The sequence below is a fragment of the Crotalus tigris genome, unplaced genomic scaffold (genome assembly GCF_016545835.1).
Source record: "Crotalus tigris isolate CLP2741 ecotype Arizona unplaced genomic scaffold, ASM1654583v1 scf7180000017666.27876245, whole genome shotgun sequence".
NCBI lineage: Eukaryota > Metazoa > Chordata > Lepidosauria > Squamata > Viperidae > Crotalus > Crotalus tigris.
Genome location: NW_024096551.1, coordinates 1,356,562 through 1,380,679, shown reverse-complemented (window position 1 = coordinate 1,380,679; position 24,118 = coordinate 1,356,562). Strand labels below are relative to the sequence as shown.

Genomic DNA, 24,118 nt, shown 5'->3' with positions numbered 1-24,118 from the left:
TTTCACATTGTGTATATAACAATATTAAAGTTATGCTTGATGACACAAAAAATAAAAAATAATTGTTTCTGTGAGGACTCGCTTCAATTAACCACCCAAGAAAGCACAACTCTTGAAGCAGGCATTGTCTCAAAAGGATACTTTTATTAGGGGGTCAGTGACAGTAGGGATGTCAAGGCGAGATCTGGGGGAAAACCTGCCAAAACGGTATAGTTAAGCAAGCAATATTCCTCCTCCTACCAAAGTCATAATGTCCATTTGAAATCCAGCCAATCCACAGGTGTTCTGAAAAGTGGCACAATTGGTACACATCTCGAAAGTCTTGTCCAATTTCGTTTCTCTGAGAAGGGAGACACATTCCTTTCTCAAGGCGATGGAGGCAGCAAGAGAGAGTAAGGCCACACTTGGAATACTGCATCCAGTTTTGGTCACCACGATGTAAAAAAGAAGTTGAGATTCTAGAAAGAGTACAGAGAAGAGCAACAAAGATGATTAGGGGACTGGAGGCTAAAACATATAAGGAACGGTTGCTGGAATTGGGGATGTCTAGTTTAACAAAGAGAAGGACGAGGGGGGACATGATAGCAGTGTTCGAATATCTCAGGGGCTGCCACAAAGAAGAGGGAGTCAAGCTATTTTCCAAAGTGCCTGAAGGCAGGACAAGAAGCAACGGATGGAAAATAACCAAAGAGAGAAGCAACCTAGAAATAAGGAGAAACTTCCTGACAGTGAGAACAATTAATCAGAAGCGGTGAATGCTCCAACACTGGAAGTTTTTAAGAAGAGATTGGATAGCTATTTGTCCGAAATGGTGTAGGGGTTGGACTCGATGACCTCCAAAGTCCCTTCCAACTTTTTAAATTATTATTATTATTATTATTATTATTATTATTATTATTATTATTATTATTATTATCGATCATCGCACAGTCAGCCAGATGTTCAGACTGGATTTGGCATTTTGTCTACCTATCGAGTCCTTACCCAGGACCTGGGATAGGCAGATGTGGATGTTTGATGGTATTACAGATATCGTCGCAGGATGGAAGCAGTTCCTAATAAGGCTGCCTTTTGCAATTGACTAATAGCGAATTTGTCAATGCCAATGGTGTTCAAGTGGTGCTCCAGTTGTTTTGGGATTGCACCCAAGGAGCCTATTACTATTGGTACTACCCTTGCTTGCTTTTGCCACAGTCTTTCTATTTCTATTTGTAGGTCTTTGTATTTTGTTATCTTCTCCAGTTCTTTCTCTTCTATTCTGCTATCTCCAGGCACTGCCACATCCACTATCCAGACTTTTTTGTCTTTCTTATCGACAATTGTTAAGTCTGGGGTGTTATGTAGCAGGTGCTTGTCTGTTTGAATTCTGAAGTCCCAGAGCAGTTTAATTTTATCATTTTCTATGACTTTCTCTATTTTATGATCCCACCAGTTTTTGCTTACAGGCAAATGATATTTTTTGCAGATCTTCCAATGCACCATTGTTGCTACTTTGTCATGCCGCTGCTTGTAATCAGTTTGTGCAATCTTCTTGCAACAGCTTACCAAGTGGTCCACTGTTTCTTCAGCTTCTTTGCATAGGCGGCACTTACTGTCTGTTGCTGTCTTCTCAATTTTGACTTTGTATGCATTTGTCCTTAAGGCTTGGTCTTGTGCAGCCAGAATTAGTCCCTCGGTCTCTTTCTTCAATTTTCCTGCCAGCCAGGTTTTATTATTATCTGCTTTCCCAGCTATTTTTTTATGTATTGGCCATGTAGTGCTTTGTCTTCCCATGCCTCTATTCTGTTCTTCATTTGGTCTTTCTTGTAGGCCAGTTTGGTCTCTCCAGTAGTTAGTAAGCCTTCCTGATATACTAATTTCAGTGCATCTTCATCATTGTTCTTCAGATATTCTTCCAAAGCCATTTTTTCTTCTTCAACCATCTGATGTACTTGTAGCATTCCACGCCCACCTATTTGCCTTGGTAGATAAAGTCTATCAATGTCACTGCGTGGATGAAGGGCATGATTCATTGTCATTATTTTTCTGGTCTGCCTATCCATTGCTTTTAGTTCTGCTTGAGTCCAGTCCACTATTCCAGCTGTGTACCTAATGACTGGGATTGCCCAGGTGTTGATTGCCTTTATGGTATTTCCTCCATTGAATTTGGATTTTAAGATCTTCTTCACTCTCTTGATGTATTCACCTCTAATCTTTTTCTTGACTTCAGTGTGCTTGATGTTGTCAGCTTGAAGGATACCCAAGTATTTGTAGTACTCTTCCTCATCCAGACTCTTGATGTTATTTTCGTGGGGCATCTTAATTCCTTCAGTTTTCATTATTTTTCCTTGTTTGATAGTAAGTGTGGCACATTTGTCCAAGCCAAACTCCATTACAATATCTTGGCTATATATACGGACAGTGTTGAGCAGCGATTCTATTTCAGATGATGTTTTTCCATACAGCTTCAGATCATCCATGTAAAGGAGGTGGGATAGTCTGGCAGATGTTTTTGATGTTTGATAGCCATGTCCTGAGTTATTCAGTATTGTTGACAGAGGAAACAGTGCAATAACAAATAGTAATGGTGATAATGAATCTCCTTGAAATATTCCTCTCTTGATATTAACCTCTCCCAGCCTCTCACCATTGATCTGCAACTGTGTCTTCCATTGTGCCATCGATCTTTGCACAAATTTTCTGATGTTTCTACTGACTCCTGTTATTTCTAGGCACTTTATTATCCAATCATGTGGCAGAGAGTCAAATGCCTTTTTGTAGTCAATCCATGCCACATTCAGGTTGGTCTTCCTTCTCTTGCAGTTTTCCAAGATCATTTTGTCTATTAGGAGTTGATCTTTTGTTCCTCTGCTATTGGGGCGGTTTCCTTTCTGCTCAGGTGGAAAGAGATTGTTTTCAACTAGATGCTGTTGTACTGCATCAGCTACCACACCAGTTAGTAATTTGAAAGTTGTTGGTAAGCAGGTAATTGGCCTGTAGTTGCCTGGTATTGCCCCTTTTGCTGGATTTTTCATTATTAGGTAGGTTTTCCCAGTTGTTAGCCACTTTTCAATTTCTCCTCCTTGTAGTATATTGTTGAACTGTTGGCAATGAGTGGGTGTATAACAGTTAGATGTTTCAACCAAAACCCATGCAGTTCATCTTCACCTGGTGCTGACCAATTTTTGATTTTCTTTGCTCTTTTTTCTACCATTTTTGTTGTTATTACTAGTTCTTTCATTTCAACTTCTGTTTTATTTGCATCCACCTCTTTTAACCAAGCCGCATCCTTGTTGTATTTCTTTGGGTTATCCCATATCTGCTTCCAGAACTGCACTGTTTCTTCCTTGTCAGGTACTGACTGATTCCTTGCAGTTTCTCCATTGATGGATTGGTAGAAACGTTTCTGATTGGATTGAAATTGGAGGTTCTGCCTATAGTTTGCAATTCGAGCTTCATATCTACTGATTTTCCTGGCTATAGCTGTTATTTGTTGCTTTATTATTTCCAGTGCTTCCTTGATCTTCCTTGTTTCTAAGTGGTATTTCTTGATTAGGTATTCTTTGGTCTTCTTGTTCTTCAGCTTCTTTTCTTTCATCTGTTCTAGCTTGCTTGCATGTGATCTTAACTTGCTGATCTTATTTTCTAGTCTAACCTTCCATTTTTCTGGTGCACTGTTTGTTTGTTTTTCTTCTTTGTTGATTTTGCATCCCAGGTATTCTGTTATAACTGCAGCTGTGCTGTACATTAGTTGGTTTGTTTCTTGCAGTGAATTGGTGCTTATACTTGATATTGCAATATTTGCATCTTTTAATGCTTGTGCTAGCTGTTTCTTTGGAACAAGCTTCAATGAAGGTAGCCTTATTCTGTTGTTTTTGTGCTGTTCTAGATGCTCAGTTATTCTTTGTTTCAATTCTTTTATTTCTTTAGTTAGAGGGTTTTGTTCTTCCTGAGGTAGAGGTGCCTGGTTTCCAAATGAAAACAGTTGTATATCTCTGCTAGATTCCTTCACTGCCAACTCCCCCTGGTTTGCCTCTACATTCTGAATTACTTCTGGTAAGGCTTTGATTTCTTTGCCCTGGGTAAACCTTTGCAGTTCGTCCAATTCTGTTTCTGTGAATATTTATTTCGTGTTATAAATCGGCGTTGATCTGCTAGTCTCTGTTCTGTTATTTCTGATTCTGGATGTTGTTCTTTCCAGAACTGGTGCATTCGTTTTAGATATCCTCTTCTTGTTGGACTTGATCTGTAGTAACAGATCATTATTTCTTTGTTTTCCATCACTGTGTATCTGCGACGGGTAAACACCTTTTCTTCCAGTAGTTCTGCAGCTGCTGGCCCTGGTTGCTCAGCCAACAGTCCTGAGTCCTGTAACCCATTTTTCACCAGATATCCAGGAACTCCAATATCTAGCGCGGACCTTGTTAACCCGGGCGACGTCCGAGCCGGTATGGCATTCTGAAATTTACGTCTCACCATATTTTTTATGGGAGAGACACTCTTTGTCTGACTCCTCTGATGAGACCTGTCCAGTATGGTTGAACCTCTGGCATAGCTCTCATCTTCCTCAGAGTACACAAGCCCCACAACCACGTCAAGGTAGTGCCTCACTGGGGGATTATTATTATTATTATTATTATTATTATTATTATTATTATTATTATTATTATTATTATTATTATTATATCCCAAGCTAATGCAAAGCTCCCCCTCCCCCAACAGAATGGCAGGCCTCAAAAGTAGAATATACATACAAGGTAAAGAATAAGGATTTGGGGACCTAACAGTTTTTTAACCTCTCTTTCCATGGATTTTTTTCTGTGTTGAATTGCTTTCACACTGCCAAGGGGAAATGGAAGGATGGCAAATTTTAAACATGAGAACTTGGTTAGTGGAATCAGATCTGGTCAGCTAATCATCTCTATCACCTTATCAGTTATTTCCAAAATTGAAGGCTACTTGTGGTTTGTGTCTTGTGAAACTGACTCTGGATCTCTTCCCCTTCTCTTCTCCAGGTTTGGATTAGGTTTCTAACATAAGACTAATTGCAAAACATTTGCATTTCTTGTAAGAAAGCTTCTATAAATCCATAAGTGATATTTTCCTGGTGAGTGATCTTTAAATAACTTTTTCAGGAGCTTGTTGAGGTCTTGGAAACATGTTAATCTTTGCATCTTTATGTGTGCATAAGCACGTGTACACAAAGGTTTCATAATATTCTTCCCAAGAACACTGGAATAAACTGTGAAAGTGAATGTTGCAACAGTTTCCTTTGTTTTTGTCAAGAGTAGATTGTTTCTAATAAACAGTCATTTGTTTGCCTTTTCTTTCTCTATGTCTTATGATGTTCAGTTTATTTCATTTTCACTTAGTGTATGTCAGACATGTCAAACACAAGACCCACAGGCCGGGTACGGCCCGCAAAGGGCCCAGATTTGGCCCCCAGGGCTGTTCCAGAAATGGGGCTGTTCCAGCCCAGGCCCACCCCACCCCACCCCAACAGGAAATGGCGAGCACTCGGGGGGCTGGTGGTGTGTAGGAGCAGCTGCAGTTCATTTGCTTCACCCTATCCCGCCCCTCCTGGCCTCACCCCACCCTTCCCGGCTTCACCTAGTCATGCCCGGCCACGCCCTGCTTTACTGGGCCTCTCCTCATTGGCTCTGCTTGGGCCTTACCTCACCATGCCCAGCTCCACTTTGCTGGGCGATGCACCATAGCGCCGTTGAAAACATGAAGTCTGTGTGTGTGCCTGCCTTACCTACATCAGCCATGCTCTCCACAGTGTGCTACAGCTGATCTGAGGTGGCAGGCCAGACACCGAAGCGCTCCTGAAAACAACAGAGTCTGTCCGTACCTGCTATGCATTCACCCGTCATGCTGTGAGCTTTTTTGTGCTGATTGCGCCGGTTCTGCCACTCATGGCTTCAGGCCTTGAGGCTCGTTGTACCAGATCAGCCTCAAGGCCTGCAGCCATGAGTGGCGGAACTTGTGCAATCGGCATGGCGAAGCTCGCAGCATGACGAGAGTCCATAGTAGGCGCGGACACAGACTACTGTTTTTGGCAGTGCTTCGGTGTCTGGCCGGTCACCTCAGATCAGCTGTAGCATGCCATGGAGAGCATGGATGATGTGGGCAAGGCAGGCCCGCACACAGACTTCGCTGTTTTCAGTGGCGTGCCCACCCCATGCCTTTGCTAAATTGATCATCTGGCTAGAAATAAGGTTTAGCAGGCCAAGTGCGGAGGCAGAGGCAGAGGCAGAGGCACAGGGGGAGGTGGGCTGTACAGATTCCCCGTACGTGAGACCAGGATTTCCCGCCCCCTCTGCTGGATTTTTGCTGCCATACTGTTTAACTTTCTTTAAAGTTTACTTGATACAGAATGGGAAGGATTCACTTTCTGCATCAAGTAATATTTAAAGAAAATTAAACAGTATGGCAGCGAAAATCTGGTAGCAGGGGAAAAAACCCAGTTTTTAAAGACACCAGAGTGGTGTGCATTTACGTGCCTCCAATCCCCTTGTTTGCTGCAAAGCCAGATTGGAGTCCTCGGCCTACTCCTTCCAGCCCATTTCAGAACCGGTCCAAAAGCAAAGGGAATGGTTCCCAGCCCACCTGATTTCTGCAGGGCTTTGTTTCCAAAGACCCTTTGCACAGGCTCCGGACAAAACTCTTGGACCGAAAAAGCAGCAACGGGAGCAAAGGGCTGTTCAAAGGAGGAGGAGGAAGGAGAAAGTGAGAAAAGTCACTACCGAACAGGTGAAGCGCAACAGGTGTTGGGGCATGATAAACCTGGCTGTGGGGGCCCTTCTGCATGGTAAACAGTTGCGAGGTGCATGGGACAGCTTCCCCCACCTCTCCCCGCCTCCCCCCCTGCAGAAACCAGTTGTTAAATTATTTGAATCCCACCACTGGATCTAGATGTATTTAAATATTTGTTTCTTCTACCTAATTTATTAAATCAAAGCTTAATTTCAAATTAAATGTTTTGGAGAAATCCAGGGTGGTTTGCAAGAAAACTCTCAAAGACAATTATTGAAAAGCATCACCAGCTCTGCTTAAAACAATATTAAAAGTGTGTATTTTAAGAAAGAAAAATAGTAGTAGAATTTACTTAGTACTGTTTGACTAAAATATGTTGTTGTTCTACATATGCCTGGCTGAACAGTGTGTTTGGAGTTGCCTCTAAATGGGTGAGGGATGCATTGTTCATATTTTCCTTGGGAGAAAGTTCTATAATTGGGGTGCTGTCTCTGAGAAGACTCTACTCGTGGCCACAACCAAACCAGGATCTTTATGGATGATAAACAAAGATGTTTGTGTGTGTGTCTACCTAATGAAAAGGACTACGGATGGTGACATGATAGCAGCGTTCCAATATTTGACAGGTTGCCACGGAGAAGAAGGGATCAACCTATTTTCCAAAGCATCAGAAAACAATAATAGATGAAAACTAATCAAGAAGAAAACCAGCCTAGAACTAAAGACTTGTGAAAACAATTAACCAGTGAAAAGGCTTGCCTTCAGAAGTTGTGGATGCTCCATCACTGGAGGCTTTTAAGAAGAGATTGGATATTCCATTGTCTGGAATGGTATAGGTTTCCTGCTTGAGCTGGGGGTTGAACTAGAAGACCTCAAAGGTATCTTCCAACTCTGTTATTCTTTGAGAGAAGCACTGCCAACCTCTCCCCCTCACCTCATCCCTTCCTGGGCACAGAGAGAGAGGGAGGGAAATGAAGGAAGGAAGGAAGGAAGGAAGGAAGGAAGGAAGGAAGGAAGGAAGGAAGGAGATGGGAATGAAAAGGAGGGAGGCAGGGAAGGAAGGGGAGGAAGGAAGGAAGGAAGGAAGGAAGGAAGGAAGGAAGGAAGGAAGGAAGGAAGGAAGGAAGGAAGGAAGGAAGGGAGATTGAAGGAAGGAAGGAAGGAGATGGGAATGAAAAGGAGGGAGTCAGGGAAGGAAGGAAGGAGGGAGGGAGATTGGAGGGAGGGAGGGTCTGAGGAAAGTCCTGCCTTAGCACTTGGCCACCAGCAGCCCTGCTGCCCTTTTGCTATCCCCTGGTGGTCTCCCATCCTATTGCTGAGGATGCTTTGGTTACAAAGCCAGGTCTCCTCGCATGGAAAGGGAGTGAGCCTTCCTCTGAACCACGCACTTTACCCTCCTGCACCCACCATGAGCAACCTGGCCAAGGAAAGCGAGCTCAGCAGCAGCAGCCTTGAGGAGGAGGTAAGCACAGCTGGGTGTCCCGTTAGGGAAGTGGGGCTAGGCTAGGCTAGGCTGTGGGGTCCCTGAACTCGATGGCTGGGCACTTGACCTCCGCTGCCCAGGGCTATTGGTAGCCTGTGCCACCGTCTACCCCCCTGCATAACCTGAGAAGGACAGTGAGGCTCCTCCAGTGGACCATGTCCTGGCGCCTGCCCTGGTCCCGCACTCCTCTACTGGAGACCCTCGGATCCATCCCAGTCCTGTACAGGCCCGCACAAGTTGAGCTGGCCACGCCCACCCAGTAGGCCATATCCATCCCAGCCACGCTCACCCAGTAGACCACGCCCATCCCAGCCACACCCACCCGGGCCCCCAAGGGCAAACACAATGATGATGTGGCCTTAGAGTTTTTGATATCTAGGCCTTTATGTGTCCCTACGTGGTTCCTTCCCACCAATTGTTTGTTTTATTGAAGCATGGGAGAACTGAACTCTCATAATCAAGTGTGTCATGCTGAAACACTTATTTATAATAAGCTTTAAAAATTCTCTTCTTTTAAAAATGATGTATAGTTCCTGTAATACTAATAAGAATACATGTGGGAAGAAACATAGGAAAAAGAAAAATTTCATTATGAATCATAATTACAAATCAAATTTGTATTAACTTTTTATATCCTCGTTAAATTTGTTAGTCCTAAGCATAGAACATGCAGAACACTCATGCTGTGCTTCCAGATATTTAGTGAGTTGAGATTTTGATTATCCTTTCTTAGGGCTTCACATTTTTGCTATTCAAATGAAATTGCTTTGGATCAACAGCTGTTACTGTTCTGAACAATGGGAAATGATATATGCAATAAAAGAATCACTGGATAATAGATCATTTCTATTAGCTGCATTTTTTTATTAGGAAAGAGATGCTAACTAGGTTGATGGGTAGTTGGAGAATGGAGTAGTTTTCTCAGCAACTTGGATAAGATTTTTGTAATGAGTCAGTCAAGGATTTAACACAGTGAATAATGTAGAATAACTATAGCCACAAAAAATTGTTTGGTTGGCTTACGTGTTTCCAGTGCGATTGTGGAAAGAAAAATGTGTCTATGGAAACAAACAAAAAATAATCATGAATCCGCTGGAATCTTTTCTGATTAACAGATTTTGTGTATGTGTTAAACCAACCTATCCTCCCCCTCGTCATTTAAATCCTACATCAGTGTAACCATTCTGTGCATCTGATGGAAAGAGCTACTGCTCATAAAAGCTTATGCCTTTTAATAATTAGAAAAGATGTAACCCAATTTTTTTATGATTAATAGCAATAGCACTTATATACTGCTTCACAGTACTTTACAGCTCTCTATAAGCGGTTTATAGAGTCAGCCTGTTGCCCCCAATAATCTAGAGCCTCATTTTACCGACCTTGGAAGGATGGAAGGCTGAGTCAACCTTGAGCCGGTGATACTTGAACTGCCGAACTGCTGGGAACCAACAGTCAGCAGAGGTAGCCTGCAGTACTGCATTCTAACTATTGCAGTATCAATTAAGTGATTTACAGGGCAAAAACTGTTTGAAAACTATTTTCCTAAAGTATGTAGTTCTAATAAACAATTAGATTTAGAGAAAGCACACTGTTAGTATGCCTTTTCAACAATCCACCACTTTCTCCATAAAACTTGTTTTGACCTTCAGCTTATAACTGAGAACGGTCAATTGATAATCATTTGAAGAACATTCTTGGCTGGAAGGTCTGCTTTTGCTTATCTTCAGTATATCTTATTTTGAAGTATATTCGAATGTACTATTCTTTATTGTAATGTTAAGCCTTGTAGCACTTCTTTAGCTGCTAAACACAACATATGACTATGCTAAAATTTTGGTTGCATTTGAGTAGAATGAACCCAACCTGACTTTGATTTTTTCCCCTGAGTATGATGTGTACAGGTAGGAGTGTAATGGAGCCTGTACATTCCACTTGTAACTCGAAAACTCGTGGGAATGAATCTTGTACCTCGAACAAGAAAACTCCCTTCTTGTTAAAACATACATGGCTTGTTAAGTGCACATGAGGTATCTCAGGGTGGGGAAGGCCATGGGGAGGCTAGTGATGGAACAGGTCCTCAAGACCTCCCCGACCCACTAAGATACCTCATGCTTCCTCCTCCTTCTTGCTGTGCCAGACTCACTTACACTGAAAAGATCTGTTTTCTCTCTGCCATGGTTCCTGCTTTCGAGGGACAGGAGAGTTGATGGAAGCCCCTGGATGCCATAATATCACATGAGTTCAGGCACTGATCCTCGTTTGCATAGAATAGGTGCCTGAATTCTCGTGCTGTTTGCGATGCCTGCCTCCTGCTTCCCCCCCAATTCTGGAGCCACGCGGCCACTGTCCTGGAACGGAGATTAGGGAGGTTTCTGCATGCCTCTGGAGATTGGATCCAGGCCTCGGACGACTGCTCCAAACTGCTGCTGCCCAGAATGGAGCTTCCAGAGATTGGATCCAGGCCTTGGACGGGTCCTCCAAGCTGTTTGCACCCAGAACAGAGATTGGGGAGGCTTCTGCATGCCTCCAGAGTTTGGATCCAGGCCTTGGAGGACTTCTCCAAGCTCCTGCCACCTGGAATGGAGTTTCCAGAGGTTGGATCCAGATCTTGGAAGGGTCCTCCAAGCCATTTGCACCTGGAACGGTGGTCAGGGTAGGTCCAGAGGCTTCGTTCTGGGTGGCAGCAGCTTGGAACAGTCCTCTGAGGCCTGGATCCAACCTCTGGAGGCATGTAAAAGCTCCCCCATCTCCATTCCGGGCTTGGAGGTCCCCTTCAAGGTTTGGATCCAAGCTCTGGAACTCCTTTCCAGGTGACAGCAGCTTGAGGGTCCCTCCAAAGCCTGGATCCAACCTTCAGGGGCATGCAGAAGCCTCTCCCGGCCTCCATTCTGGGTGGCTTGGAGGAAGTCTCTGAGGCTCTGGGGACACGAGGAGTGTGGGGGGGGGGAATAGGGTGAATGTTGGAGAGCCTCTGCAGTCGCTCATAAGGGCAAACGACTGCCGGGGTGCTGCAATATTCGTAATTTTGAGACTTGTTCATAAACACTAGGGGATGCTGATTGTGTAATTTCAAACGAGCGTTAAGTGAACGCTCGTAACTTGGGGATTACCTGTACTATGCAGTGTTCCAGGTTCCTTTAAAAGTTCTCACAATACCATGTTTTCTTAAACTGATCTCTGCAGGCAGGCAATGAATCTTTTCTATTTGCTAATTGTAACAGATTTGTTAGTTTTAATTAGCGCGTTAGCTGGTGGTTTTTAAGAAGGTTGTGAGTGTTTAATGGAAAAAATGAATGTTCACACTTTTCTTTTTTGAAAAAAATTGACAAATCTTAAAAGATTGTATTTTGAATTTTTTTTAAATAGAAACAGTAGTAGCTTTCTCTGTAACATTTACCTTAGATCCAATCTCTGTGAAATTTCTGAGGCTTTTTGCATGAGATGAGGAAGTTGTTCTTTTTCTTCTTGCATCCTCCTTTGCATTCTTCAGGATGATTTTTCAGTGATGGGAAGCAAAATATGGAGGAGTATTGCATCTACATAAGTATATTTTTATGATATGATATAATAATAAATGTCTTGGTCTTAAAATGCCAGAGGTCCATATATTTTCTCTCTTTTAATCCTAGGTGCCTTTGAAATTTTTCTTCAACCAGGTGGAAGCATAACAGTTAAAATAAAACCTGGGGTTTCTTTTGTAAATACCTGTGCATTGCGTGAAGGAAAAAATACTCATTTTTCTGAGCAAATCATAAAGCCTGGACAGAAGTTTCAATTTACCTTTGATTGTTCAACACCAGAGAAATATTGGTTCATAGTTGTGGAGAAAAACATTGGTAAGCAATGTTACATGAACTGCATTTAAGATTACTGCGAGCTTGTCATAAATGTAAATGAACTTGTACAACACTTGTATAACCCCATCAGTGAAATGGATTAAAATCTATTTTTTCTTTCTTAGTATTTTAAAAGGACTATGTACTTTAAAGTTTACATTTCAGATTTTCTTACATTTTTATAGTATAACAATCTTTTGACTTTTTGTTTAATGGGACATTCTCACACACACCCCTTCCATAAATGAGTAAAAATATATTATGCTCAAAATTCCATAGTGAGCTTTCTTGAATACTGCTTGAACAAGACAGAGGCTAAGGCTGCCATTTAAAAATAGATGATCCGGTACACATCTTTGCCCTCAAAGTGTAATAATGACAATTTGAGGACAAAAATGTATAAAGTACAATTCTAAGCATACTTACTAAATTTGGTAATTTGCTGTGTTGGATTATATTTCCCAGATTCCCATAGAATCTATTGCTGAGTAAGTTCTGGGTAAGACTACTATTCCATAAAGTAGTTAAAAACAACTTATATATATATAGGAACTTTATGATAATGCTTAGTTATGGCTTGTTGATAGAAAATTCTGATAGTGTGAACAGAAGAAAGAGTAAAATCATAGACCAAATCAATATGATTTATTATAGTCATTTCAGATTAAAGTATCAGTCTTACAGATTTCTCTTTGTTTCTAGATTGCCTGTCAGCTCCATGTCCTTTTGGAGATGTTCAGCTTCAACCTCCTGGATTGCCACATCTTAATAGGACTTTCATTTGGGAGGCTAAAGCTAACAGAAGAGTTGGACTTGAACTGAAATTCTCTCCATGGTTAAGGCAAATTCTGCCTGAAGATACCTGCCCTGATCAAATTATTTACAACATTGAAAGTCGTCTGGGAAAAGATAGAGTCCACATTGGAACCTTCTGCAGAAATGGTTCAGTGTCACGGGTAAAGGCACAAGGTGACGCTATTTTGAGTCTACAACTTCCTTGGGATTCAAAACTCGCAGCCTCTGGAGTTAAGCTTGAAAGCAGATCATCCATACAACGTAAGCATAGGGGATTAATACTTTGCTTCCATTGACATTGCATTTGCTACATTCAAATGAGATGCCTTACACAGTCTTTTTAACTTTTTTCTGTGGCTGGGGTTAGGGGGAAAGAGGCAGAACCACGAATTTACTAAGTTCTTTTATTTCTGCTTTTTAACGAATGACAATTTTTGTATGGATTATTTCAGTTTATTATTATTTTTAAGGATTATATGGGAATGTTGCAGATTTGAAGCAGAAAGTTTATAATATTTAGGCTTCATTTAGTTTATTTGTGGATAATGTTGAAAGGATTAAACCAACATTACGGATTATGCCTAGATCAGATTGAGCAAATGTTTATTGAAAAATATGGACTAATATATATGAAAGATGGACTTGCTCAAACTCAAGCTGTCAACAATGGATCTATACCATCTTTTGCACATATTTTAAGAAGCATATCCACAAAATCTGGTGTGAGAAGTTGATCTAGCATTTAGCAAATGGTGTTCTCTCTTTTTTTATTTGATGGGGAAAAGAAAACCTTGCTTTTTTTTAAGGGCCCAGTTTATTATTTAAGTAGATTTATTATTTTTTTAAAAAAATAATTAATTCACATTATTTTATATCATCAGATTTTTAAACAAGTTTTTTAAAATGAAATTTCATTTTAAAGTTTCCAAAATACATGGAACAACCTTGGCTGCTGTATGTACTTAATAAACAAAGTCCAACCTGCTTTCACAGAGAGATTTTTAATGGAAAGTTGATAATCAGGAAGTCTTCATTTGTGCCTCACTTCTTAGACTAGAAGAAGAAAATATTACTCTTTTTATCGGACAATAGAAAATATTTTCCACTTATAGATCAAAGCTGTAACTCAGAGTAAAGAAGACTGATCAGGAAGTAAGAGCTGGGCTATTTAACAACATATTCATATATAGGGATGTCCGCAAATCACAGTAAATGGCGCTTAATGCTACCAATAGCGGGTATTAATGCATACCCACTTTTTCATGCTCCTTGGCAGGGTTTGAGGAGTATAGTATATCAGCTGAAAAGAGGCATTGATTTGGAAAAAACCTGAATGCTATTGTTGGACTTCAATGAGGCTATATTAAAAAAGGCATTTTCACTATCTAGATTCACTAGGGCAATTGGTCAATGCCTTCATTGCGTTCTGAACAATCAAAAGTGAGGTGAATTGCTGCAGTGCATCCAACTAATTTTAGTGCCTCAAGCTTTGAGAAGCTTTGATTACTGTACATGGAATTTTTCTCCTTTGAAGTAAATTTTTCTCCTTTTTTAAATATAGGACTATGCATTATAGAATCTACATTTAAAGGCAAATCATCAGCAATTTTGATGTCTGCGAATTATCCATTTGGGTTACCCGAAGATGAACTCATGACATGGCAATTTGTTCTTCCATCCAGCTTAAGAGCAGATATCAACTTCATCAATTATACAAAACCAAACTGTGAACGGAAATATGAACGGGTGGAATACTCATTACCTGATTATTTTCCTGATACTAGAGTGTTACGCCTGGATGATGTGCAACCTGTCAATATTCCTGGTAGTTTCAACCTTTCCCTGTATGGATGTGACCAAGATGATGTGAAGCCAGGGCTCCTCAGTCTCTTATTTAAAGTGGTAGTAGATTACCCTAAAAATGAAGAGAGTAAGTAACCGTTTTTCTCTCTGTTATGACCGTTTTCTTTGGTTAATGTGTTTGCAAATTAATTAAATTTGAAGAAGTATTCCCTAACTAGAATCTTCTACTTGTGCTGGCTTATAGTTCTTGTCAACTCCAGGTATATATGCATTCACATACAGAATGTATACAATTGAGTACCTGACATTTTAACTGCTACTGGAAATGATCCTTTCTCTTTCTTATCAAAACAAACAGATCATCCAAATATTAAAATTAAGATTTTAAGTCTTAGGTTTTTAGTATGTGGATACAATATTAAGATCAGTTACTCTTGCATGAATCTATTGTTAAATCAAACTTCAGATTTAAAAAAAAAAAGAATCAGGAAATTCTCCAGCACTGGAGATGGATAATCCACGCAGTGGGTTGAGACTGTATTCCTGGCCAATCAGATCAGTCAGCCAAAGTTGCCACGCCCCGTCTTGGACCATGATCCTCCAGTCTTGACTGATCTTGCCATGAAGAGACATCTACAACTTTTGGCTCCTGGGCAGGTATAGTTCCTTTCCATTAGGGGGGATTTTTTCTAGTAGCTGAAATTGCTTAGTTTAAAAGTTAATTAGAGATAATTTAATTCAATTTAATTGACCACTCAAAAATTTCCTTGCTAAATTGTAAAACTCAGGAAGTCAGATTCCTACAGGGGAAACCTCCCCCACTTAAAAGGGGGAAATCCCTAACTCCCCTCCCTAACCAACCCCAGCCACCTTCCAGCAGCCAGCAGCCGCCTTAAACAAACGGGGAGGCTCGGGCAACCCCTCGCGTTTAAAACAAACAAACAAACAAACAAAAAAAAAAAGACAGAAAGGCAAGCAGTTAGCGAGGGAAGCGGAGGACAAAGGGGACGCATGCTGGGAGGGAGATTGATTAAGGGAAACAGCTGGCGTGGGAAGGAGCAGTCTTTTCACTCCAGGCTGCTCAGGATTTTTTAAACGAGGCGCCATTGTCTGCACAGCTGGAAGCACGCGCAGCTCTTTGTTACAACCGCACGTGGCATAGGCAGCCTTGTTAACACATGCGCAGTAGTTTCCTGGCAGCGGCGGCCATATTTTTTGTCCAAACAGGGGAGTTAAAGTTCCTTAAGAAAGCTAGGTTCAGCCGCTGGAGTGAATAATAGGCAAGCAGTACTGGGGTACTAAAGCATCTATTAGTCATTCAGAGACATTCAAATCAGACACATAGCTACTGGTTCCAGGACTTGGTGTCTTCTACCTAAAGTAAATAAGAACCTTTCATAACTAACTGTGTTTAGTTGCCTTTGGCTCCTTCCAGACTTCGGGTCCCCCATTAGTGGCCCGTACGCCTCTGGATTTAGTGGTGGGTTCCAGGCATCCCCAGTCGCGTGCCTGTCCTTACCCACCATAGTCAAGCCGGGTTCCAGGCATTCCCATTAGCGTGCCTGTTCTTATCCGTGCACAGTGACTAACTCTGACAATTTGGCAGAGTCTGCTCCTGAGTTCCAGACGCCCCCAGTAGTGCGCCTGTCCTTACTCAAAGTTGGAGCTCTCCTACTACCTGGGTCCCCCCTATCGCGGCCCAGCGTTAGTGGAGAATGGAGGAAGCAATCATTCCCTCCACTGGAGCCCCGCCTTCATCCTCTGGAGCACCTGCTTCAGAGGATTCGGAATCCTCTGCAGCCCCTAGAAAGGCTGCAAGGAAGTCATCAAAGAAGGCTGACAAACAGGCAATCAGAAGACACCAAGCCCTAGAAAAAGAGTTCGACAGAGCCCAGAAAAGGGCCAGAATTGAAAATAGGCAGAATGGGGGAATAGGTTCTGATCTACCGCTGGGTCTCCCTTCATCCCCACGGGCCATTTGGTCATTAGGGAGCTCATCACAGTCCCAAACAGAGGGTGGGATAGGCGAATTCTCATCGCTCTCCCGATCCCCCTCCCCACGGAGGTTACAGGAAACCCCGAGGACCATGCTAACCACAGCACCTGCAGGGTCGCAGGCAATGGTCACTCCTCCTGCATTGACGGGGGATCTGCTAGCTACCCTAATAGCACAGGCAGTGGACCGTGCATTTGAGGCCAGGGCTCAAACTTCAAAAGCCAAGTCTCTAGGACTTAGAACGAGGCATCGGGAGGAAACGGAGGACCATCAGGACCTCTCCTCCGTCTCAGACTCGTCGGTCTCTGAGGAAGCTTACCTGGACCAGCCAGGTACGTCACAAGGGATTCAAATGTCTGAGGAGGAGGAGGACACCTCACCTCAAGGGCCGTCCTTCAGCGGCCTGTTTAACCCTTCTCTTTTTGTTACTATTCTGCGCAAGGCTGAGGCCACAGCCCATCTGGGGCATGGGACACCAGCGGAGCCTGTCACAGTTGACACGGAGGCTGAGCCGACGTTCGCCGAAAAGGTAACCACTCAACAACGCATACCATGCCCGACCATGTTCCTAAACACAATAAGGAAACAGTGGGCAGCGCCAACCTCCCTACCGCTTCCTAGCAATGCGGAGAGGAAGCTATTTAACGTAGCAAGGGAGCTAGAGGGAACATTGGAGGTGCCGGTGGTGGACGAACCCATAGGTCCCCTGATATCGGACACGGCCATATCAGGAGATTTTGCTGAGGCTCTTAAAGCCGAGGACCGGAAGAGTGAGTCCAACTACAGGAGAACGCACCAGGCAATAGCTTGGGCTACCAGGGCGTCTACCTCCGCGTCCTTTTTCACCAGAGCCACACTTTGTTGGCTCCGTGAGCTACAGGGCCGGGTTCCCATGGAAGATATACGCACTCATCAGGAACTCAGCAAAATGGTAGCGGCCACGGAATATGCCTCGGACGCAACACTGTTAGCGACCAAGTTTTCAGCCAAGGCAATGGCGGCAAACAACACGAGCAGGCGCATCCTCTGGCTAAAGAACTGGCAGGCGGATACCAAATCCAAGTGGAAATTGGCTTCGGCTCCGTACCAAGGGGCAAAGCTGTTTGGTGAGGCACTAACGCCATACCTGACAGAGAACAAGGACAAGCGCAAGGTCCTTAAACACATGCTTAAAAGGCAGGACAAGAGACCCGGCTCCTGGGGAAGGAAACAATCCTTTCGTACGGAAGCCAGGGTCAACTACTTTCAAAATTCCCAACCCTTCCAAGCTAGACAGGATAGGGAAAGACAGGGGGACAGACAGAACACAAGACATAGGCAAACACAGGGAAGACGGCCCTTTCGGGGGAACAACCGCCCCTTCCGCCGTACCAGATGACTCCCGCCCAGACCTTCCCATAGGGGGCAGACTAGCAGGGTTTGCTCCCCAGTGGGAAGAGACCACCACGGACGTATGGGTCAGGAACACCATACGTCATGGTCTATATCTAGAATTTCTCTCAAAGCCCCCGAACCGCTTCCGCCCGTGCCCCTGTCCCACAAACCCAACAAAGAGAAGGCTCATGAACGAGGCCGTTCAGCACCTTCTAAACATACGGGCCGTAGAGCCGGTGCCTATGAACCAGAGAGACCAGGGGTTTTATTCTATCCTCTTCGTGGTCCCAAAACCCTCGGGGGGTTGGAGAGCCGTTTTGGATTTGAAAAGGCTAAATTTCTACATAAAATACCGCAAATTCAAAATGCAGACACTACGCTCCATCCTTGGAAGCGTAAGGAAAGGGGATTTTCTGGCATCGATCGACCTCACGGAGGCATACTTGCACATCCCTATCTCTCTGGCTCACCGCCGCTTTCTACGGTTTGCCTACAGGGGGCACCATTTTCAATACAGGGCACTTCCATTCGGCCTGTCATCAGCGCCCAGGGTGTTCACCAAGATTCTGGCGGTTCTGGCAGCACAACTAAGAAACGTACCAGTCAGAGTCCAGTGCTACCTGGACGATATTCTAATCCAGTCATCGTCCGCCCAGCAGTCTCGGGCGGACCTAAAGTTAGTGATAAAAATGCTGCAGGACCACGGCTTCTCGGTGAACTTTCCAAAGAGCCATCTAACCCCAACTACGAGAATACTCCACCTGGGAGCGGTCATAGACACAAAGGAATGCAAGGTGTACCTATCACAGGAACGCCTCAGCAGCATAAAGAAAGCCGTAAAACAGGTAAGCCGCGGTCAGTCAGTGACGCTGGTCTGCCTCTCCCAGCTGCTAGGGAAGATGATATCGACCATAGCAATAGTTCCTTGGGCAAGGCTGCACTCAAGAGAACTGCAATGGTTCATGCTCCCGTTTCAGAGACAACAAATCAGTGCATCCCGGAAGAGGGTAGGCATACCTCTGAGAGTACGACACTCCCTCAGGTGGTGGCTATCTCCAGCTCTCCTCAGGGGGTCCCCCTTCAGGGAACCAGACAGAGTAGTAGTCACAACAGATGCGAGCTTATTCGGCTGGGGAGGCCACTTGGGGACCAAGTGGACACAGGGCCGCTGGTCAGCGGTGGATCTCCGACACAACATAAACTGGCTCGAGCTGCGGGCTATTCACCTAGCGTTAAGGCATTTTCACAGCAGCATAAAAGGCAGGCACGTACTGGTCCTGACGGACAACGTGACAGCCAAGGCCCACATAAACCGTCAGGGGGGCACACACTCTCGCTCGCTCTCGGCCGAGGCCCTCCTACTGGGGGCCTGGGCGGAACAAAATCTGGCCTCCATAAAGGCCGACCACATATCGGGGGAGGCAAACATCCAAGCAGATCTGTTGAGCAGATCAACAATAGATCACTCGGAGTGGCAACTACACCCGAGGATCTTCAGGGAGGTCTGTCACCGCTTCGGGCTTCCCCAGGTGGACCTTTTTGCCTCTCCTTCCAATGCCCACCTAACTCGCTTCTTCTCCCGATTCCCATCCAAGGGAGCAGAGCAGACGGACGCGTTACGGAGCCCATGGCCAAGGGGGCTCCTGTACGCGTTTCCACCCTTACCTCTCCTTCCGGCGGTAGTACGCAAGATTCTGCGGGAAAGGGCCGAGGTAATCCTTGTGGCCCCTTATTGGCCAAGGAGACCTTGGTTCGCAGACTTGAGGAGTCTCTCCCGCACGAATCCATGGCGGATTCCTCCGGAGAGGATCTCCCTCAAGCAGGGGGAGATCTCCCACCCAGAGCCACAATGGCTACAACTAGCCGTCTGGCTCTTGAACGGTCAATTTTAGCCAAGGGGGCTTGCTCACAGGGTGTAATTAGGGTCATACAGGCATCAAGGCACCCCTCCACGAACCGTATCTACGAGGCCGCGTGGAGAAGCTTCCAATCATGGTGCTCTAAACAGGAATTGTTACTCGAAGGGATCACAATTCCCAAGATCCTAGAATTTTTACTAGATGGCCTAGAGAGGGACCTCTCGCCAAACACACTGCGCAGGCAAATCGCCGCCCTCTCAACTATACTTTCTGCCAGCCCCGGTGAACCCTTGGGCAAGCATCCCTTAATACGATCCTTCCTCAAGGGGGCTGCAAACATCAGACCGCCAACCGTGCATAGGTATCCATCGTGGGAACTACCACGAGTACTACAAGCTCTTACCAGAGCGCCCTTCGAACCACTCAAAACATGTGACATTCGCTATCTGACCCATAAGGTAGCATTCTTGGTAGCCATCACGTCAGCTCGGCGGATATCCGAGTTAGCTTCTCTCTCAATGAGGAAGGACCTGTGCCATTTTCACAGGGACAAGGTAGTCCTAAGAATAGACCCTTCATTCATTCCAAAGGTCAACTCCCTTTTTCACAGATCACAGGAAATAGTCCTACCAGACTTCTGTCCAAACCCAGCTCATCCCCTGGAGCAACAATGGCACACCTTGGACGTACGCAGGGCACTAAGACATTACATTTCACGCACAGCGGAATTCCGACGCTCGGAAGCGCTTTTCATATCCTTCAACCCTGCTACTAGGGGCCGGAAGGTCTCGTCCTCTACCATCGGTAGGTGGATTAGGGCATGCATCACGGGGGCATACCAGGCGGAGTCCTTGCAAGTCCCCAAGCATATCACGGCCCATTCCACAAGGAGTGCTGCCACCTCAGCAGCATGGGCCATGCAGGCTTCTATTGAAGAGGTATGCAGGGCAGCCACTTGGGCCTCGCCCTCTCCATTCATTCGTCATTACAAAATCGACAGGTACTCCTCTGCAGAGGCCTCCTTCGGTAGGAGGGTTCTCCAGCAGGTGCTAGACCAAAGTTACACACGGGACCAGTCTATTCCCCAACCCAAGGGACAATAGGCTTTGGTATGTCCCACTGCGTGGATTATCCATCTCCAGTGCTGGAGAAGGGGCGTTGACTTACCTGAACGCCTTTTCTCAGCACGGAGATGGATAATCCACACCCACCCTTATAGACTAGAATAATAGGGTATATTTAGTGGAGCCAAAACGTCTTACTGTCAGTCAATGGCTGCGCTCGAGTCAAGACTGGAGGATCATGGTCCAAGACGGGGCGTGGCAACTTTGGCTGACTGATCTGATTGGCCAGGAATACAGTCTCAACCCACTGTGTGGATTATCCATCTCCGTGCTGAGAAAAGGCGTTCAGGTAAGTCAACGCCCCTTTTATCTGCCCATTCAAATCTCCAAATCTTTCATTGCTTCAGAGTCCATCATAGCAAACCTGCATACGTATAGTCTATCCCTCAAAAGATCTAACTGAAACCCGAGGTAACAACAGTACCATTTTCTTGTAAGAATATGACAATTATTTTAAAAATTGATCTTATGTATTTTTGTTTGTTTTTAGATGTAACCTACCAAATTGATCTAACACATGAGAAGACTAATCTTACAGTTTATTCAAAATCATCAATGAATGAATGCTTGATCTGTGTTCACTCTAGCAGAAACTGCAAACCAAATGTGACTTTAGAATATGGTCGCACATATTTTATTACCTTCCTGTGCCAAAATTTAGAGAATATAAGGATAATTGCTGAGCAAAGTATAGGTATGAGAAAATTATTTAGATTTTTGTTACATGAAAGAAGCAGATGTCCACTGATAATGTATTTTGTTCTTTGTTTACTTGAACTTCAGTATTGTTCTCCCCTCTCTAACTTTGTTTCTGAGAGCTGGAAAACTAGGAAGAAAGCAGACTTTCAGTAGTCAGGTAGAACGAGCACCATCATATACTATAGGAGGACCAGATTCCTACTTGCCCCAAGTGCCTTGCCATTACATTTTTACAATCTAATTCTATCTGAAAACTGCCACTTGTGTTGAATTACCACTCCTGTCATTTTTACTCATGACATGAAGGCTAGAGATTATAAAAAGCTATATATAAAAAATATATTCATATCATACTAGATTGGGAAAAGATATAGTTTATTGAAATATGGCACATGCTAGTAATATGGTCTGCAGTAATGAATAATAATTTTTGGACCTAAGTTTAGCTATATTTTTCAGCATTCATCTCTATGTTATATTGATCCTAAAAGCAGTCTTAAATAAAATGTAAAGACAAACTTGACTCTGATCACTACCACAATATATGTTATCTAGAATTCAGAATGCCATAAGTTAACTAGAAAGAATAGAACATGTTTTCAATATTTGTAGAACTGAAGAGACTTCCATTTTTTTACTAGACTGAATCAAAAGTTCTGGTTTCTCTTGACCTAAAATGGAAGCAGTTATGTGAAGGGCTCACAATATACTCATGGGGGACTTCAATGCAAAAGTGGGGGAAGGAAGTGATACTCCTGTAGTTGGAAACTTTGGCTTAGGAACCAGAAATAGTAGCGGTGACAGATTTGTAGACATCTGCAAGGAACATAACCAATGTGTGATGAAAACTTTTTTCAAGTTGCCAAAAAGATGCCTCTACACTTGGAGATCACCAGCAGATACACAAAATAATATAGTAAGGAACCAAATGGACTATTTTACAATAAACAAAAGATTTAGAAACACAGTAAAATCAGTAAAGACATACCCAGGTGCAGATGTACCATCCGATCATAATCTACTACTTGCCGAAATCCAGCTGAAACTAAAAACCCAAATCCTGCTAAACCAAGAATTGACAGAGACTTCATCATTAAACATGGAGGTAAGATAAAAGAAGAACTAGAAATTTATTTAAGAGAAACCAACAACCTGAATGATGAAGATGTAGAAGTGAACTGGAATAAATTTAAAAATGCAATAGTAGAGGTAACAAATTCAAAACAGAGAGAGGGGTACCACAAGAAACAACAGTGGATGACAGAGGAAATTCTTCATCTCATGGATGAAAGAAGACCTTATAAAAATAAAAACAAAGAAAAATACAATGAATTGCAGAAAACAATTAGAAGAAAAATTCAACTGGCAAAAGAAAAGTGGTTTGCAAAAAGATGCAAGGAAATAGAAGAGACAGAACGTATGCATGATAATTTCAATTTACACAAAAAAGAGAAAGAAGCAGCAGGCCACTACAAAAAGAAAACCAACAACTTAGTTGACAAAGAGGGGGAAATTATCTTAGATGAGGACGAAAAGCTAAAAAGATGGAATGAATATATTGAGGACACTAGGGATGATATAGATATGGGAAGTATAACAACTGGACCAAACATCACTATGGAGGAGGTTGAACATGCAATAAAAATAGCAAAAAACAAGAAAAGCCACAGGACCTGATGATATCCCAGTAGAAATTTTAAAATTGCTAGAAGACAATGGAAATAAGACACAGCAACTATTAGAAATTCTGAAACAAGGGGGACTAGATGACAAAGACATCCAAATCATAAAGAATCTATATTGGCATCAGGTAGCAAATGTGAGACTAGGCCAAAAATACTGAACTGATGCAGAAATATGAAGAGCGGTCAGACAGGGATGTATTCTGTCTCCACTGTTGTTCAATATCTACTCTGAGTCAGTCTTCAACGAGGCACTGGAAAACATCGATGCAGGCATCAAAGTAAATGGTGTTTGGATCAACAATTTAAGATATGCTGACGATACAGTTCTGCTTGCCACTAAGAATAAAACCTTCAGCTCCTCATCCACAGAATCACAGAAACATCTGGAAAATACGGCTTGAAGCTTAACACCTCAAAAACCAAGATCATGGTCATCAGCAAACAACCTATTAATTTACCACCAATAAATTTGGAAGGAATACCATTAGAAAAAGTTGAAAGGATCATGCACCTCAGTTCTAATTTACATGAAAGCTGGGACATGACCATTGAAGTAAAGACAAGATAGAGAAAACTCGAACAGCATTGTTCAAAATGAAAAAGGTCTTCTGCAGTCACAACATAAGCCTAAGATTGAAAATTAGGCTTGTCAGATGTTATATTTTTTCTATCCTGCTTTATGGAGTAGAGAGTTGGTCTCTGACAGAAAGCCACCTGAGGAGACGA

At 43.3% G+C, this 24,118-nt stretch overlaps 1 protein-coding gene across 3 annotated transcripts in view; it reads left to right on the top strand.

The window, feature by feature from the left end:
* Positions 1-24,118, top strand: part of CDCP1 (CUB domain containing protein 1) — a 66,526-nt gene that overhangs the window by 29,579 nt on the left and 12,829 nt on the right. For 2 of the 3 annotated variants that reach the window (XM_039336122.1, XM_039336121.1), the window contains exons 2-5: positions 11,851-12,057; positions 12,760-13,113; positions 14,414-14,782; positions 21,499-21,702. In XM_039336122.1, the coding sequence (XP_039192056.1) occupies positions 11,851-12,057; positions 12,760-13,113; positions 14,414-14,782; positions 21,499-21,702 (1,134 nt within the window). The remainder of the gene's footprint in view (positions 1-11,850; positions 12,058-12,759; positions 13,114-14,413; positions 14,783-21,498; positions 21,703-24,118) is intronic. The other variant, XM_039336123.1, reaches the window with a different exon arrangement.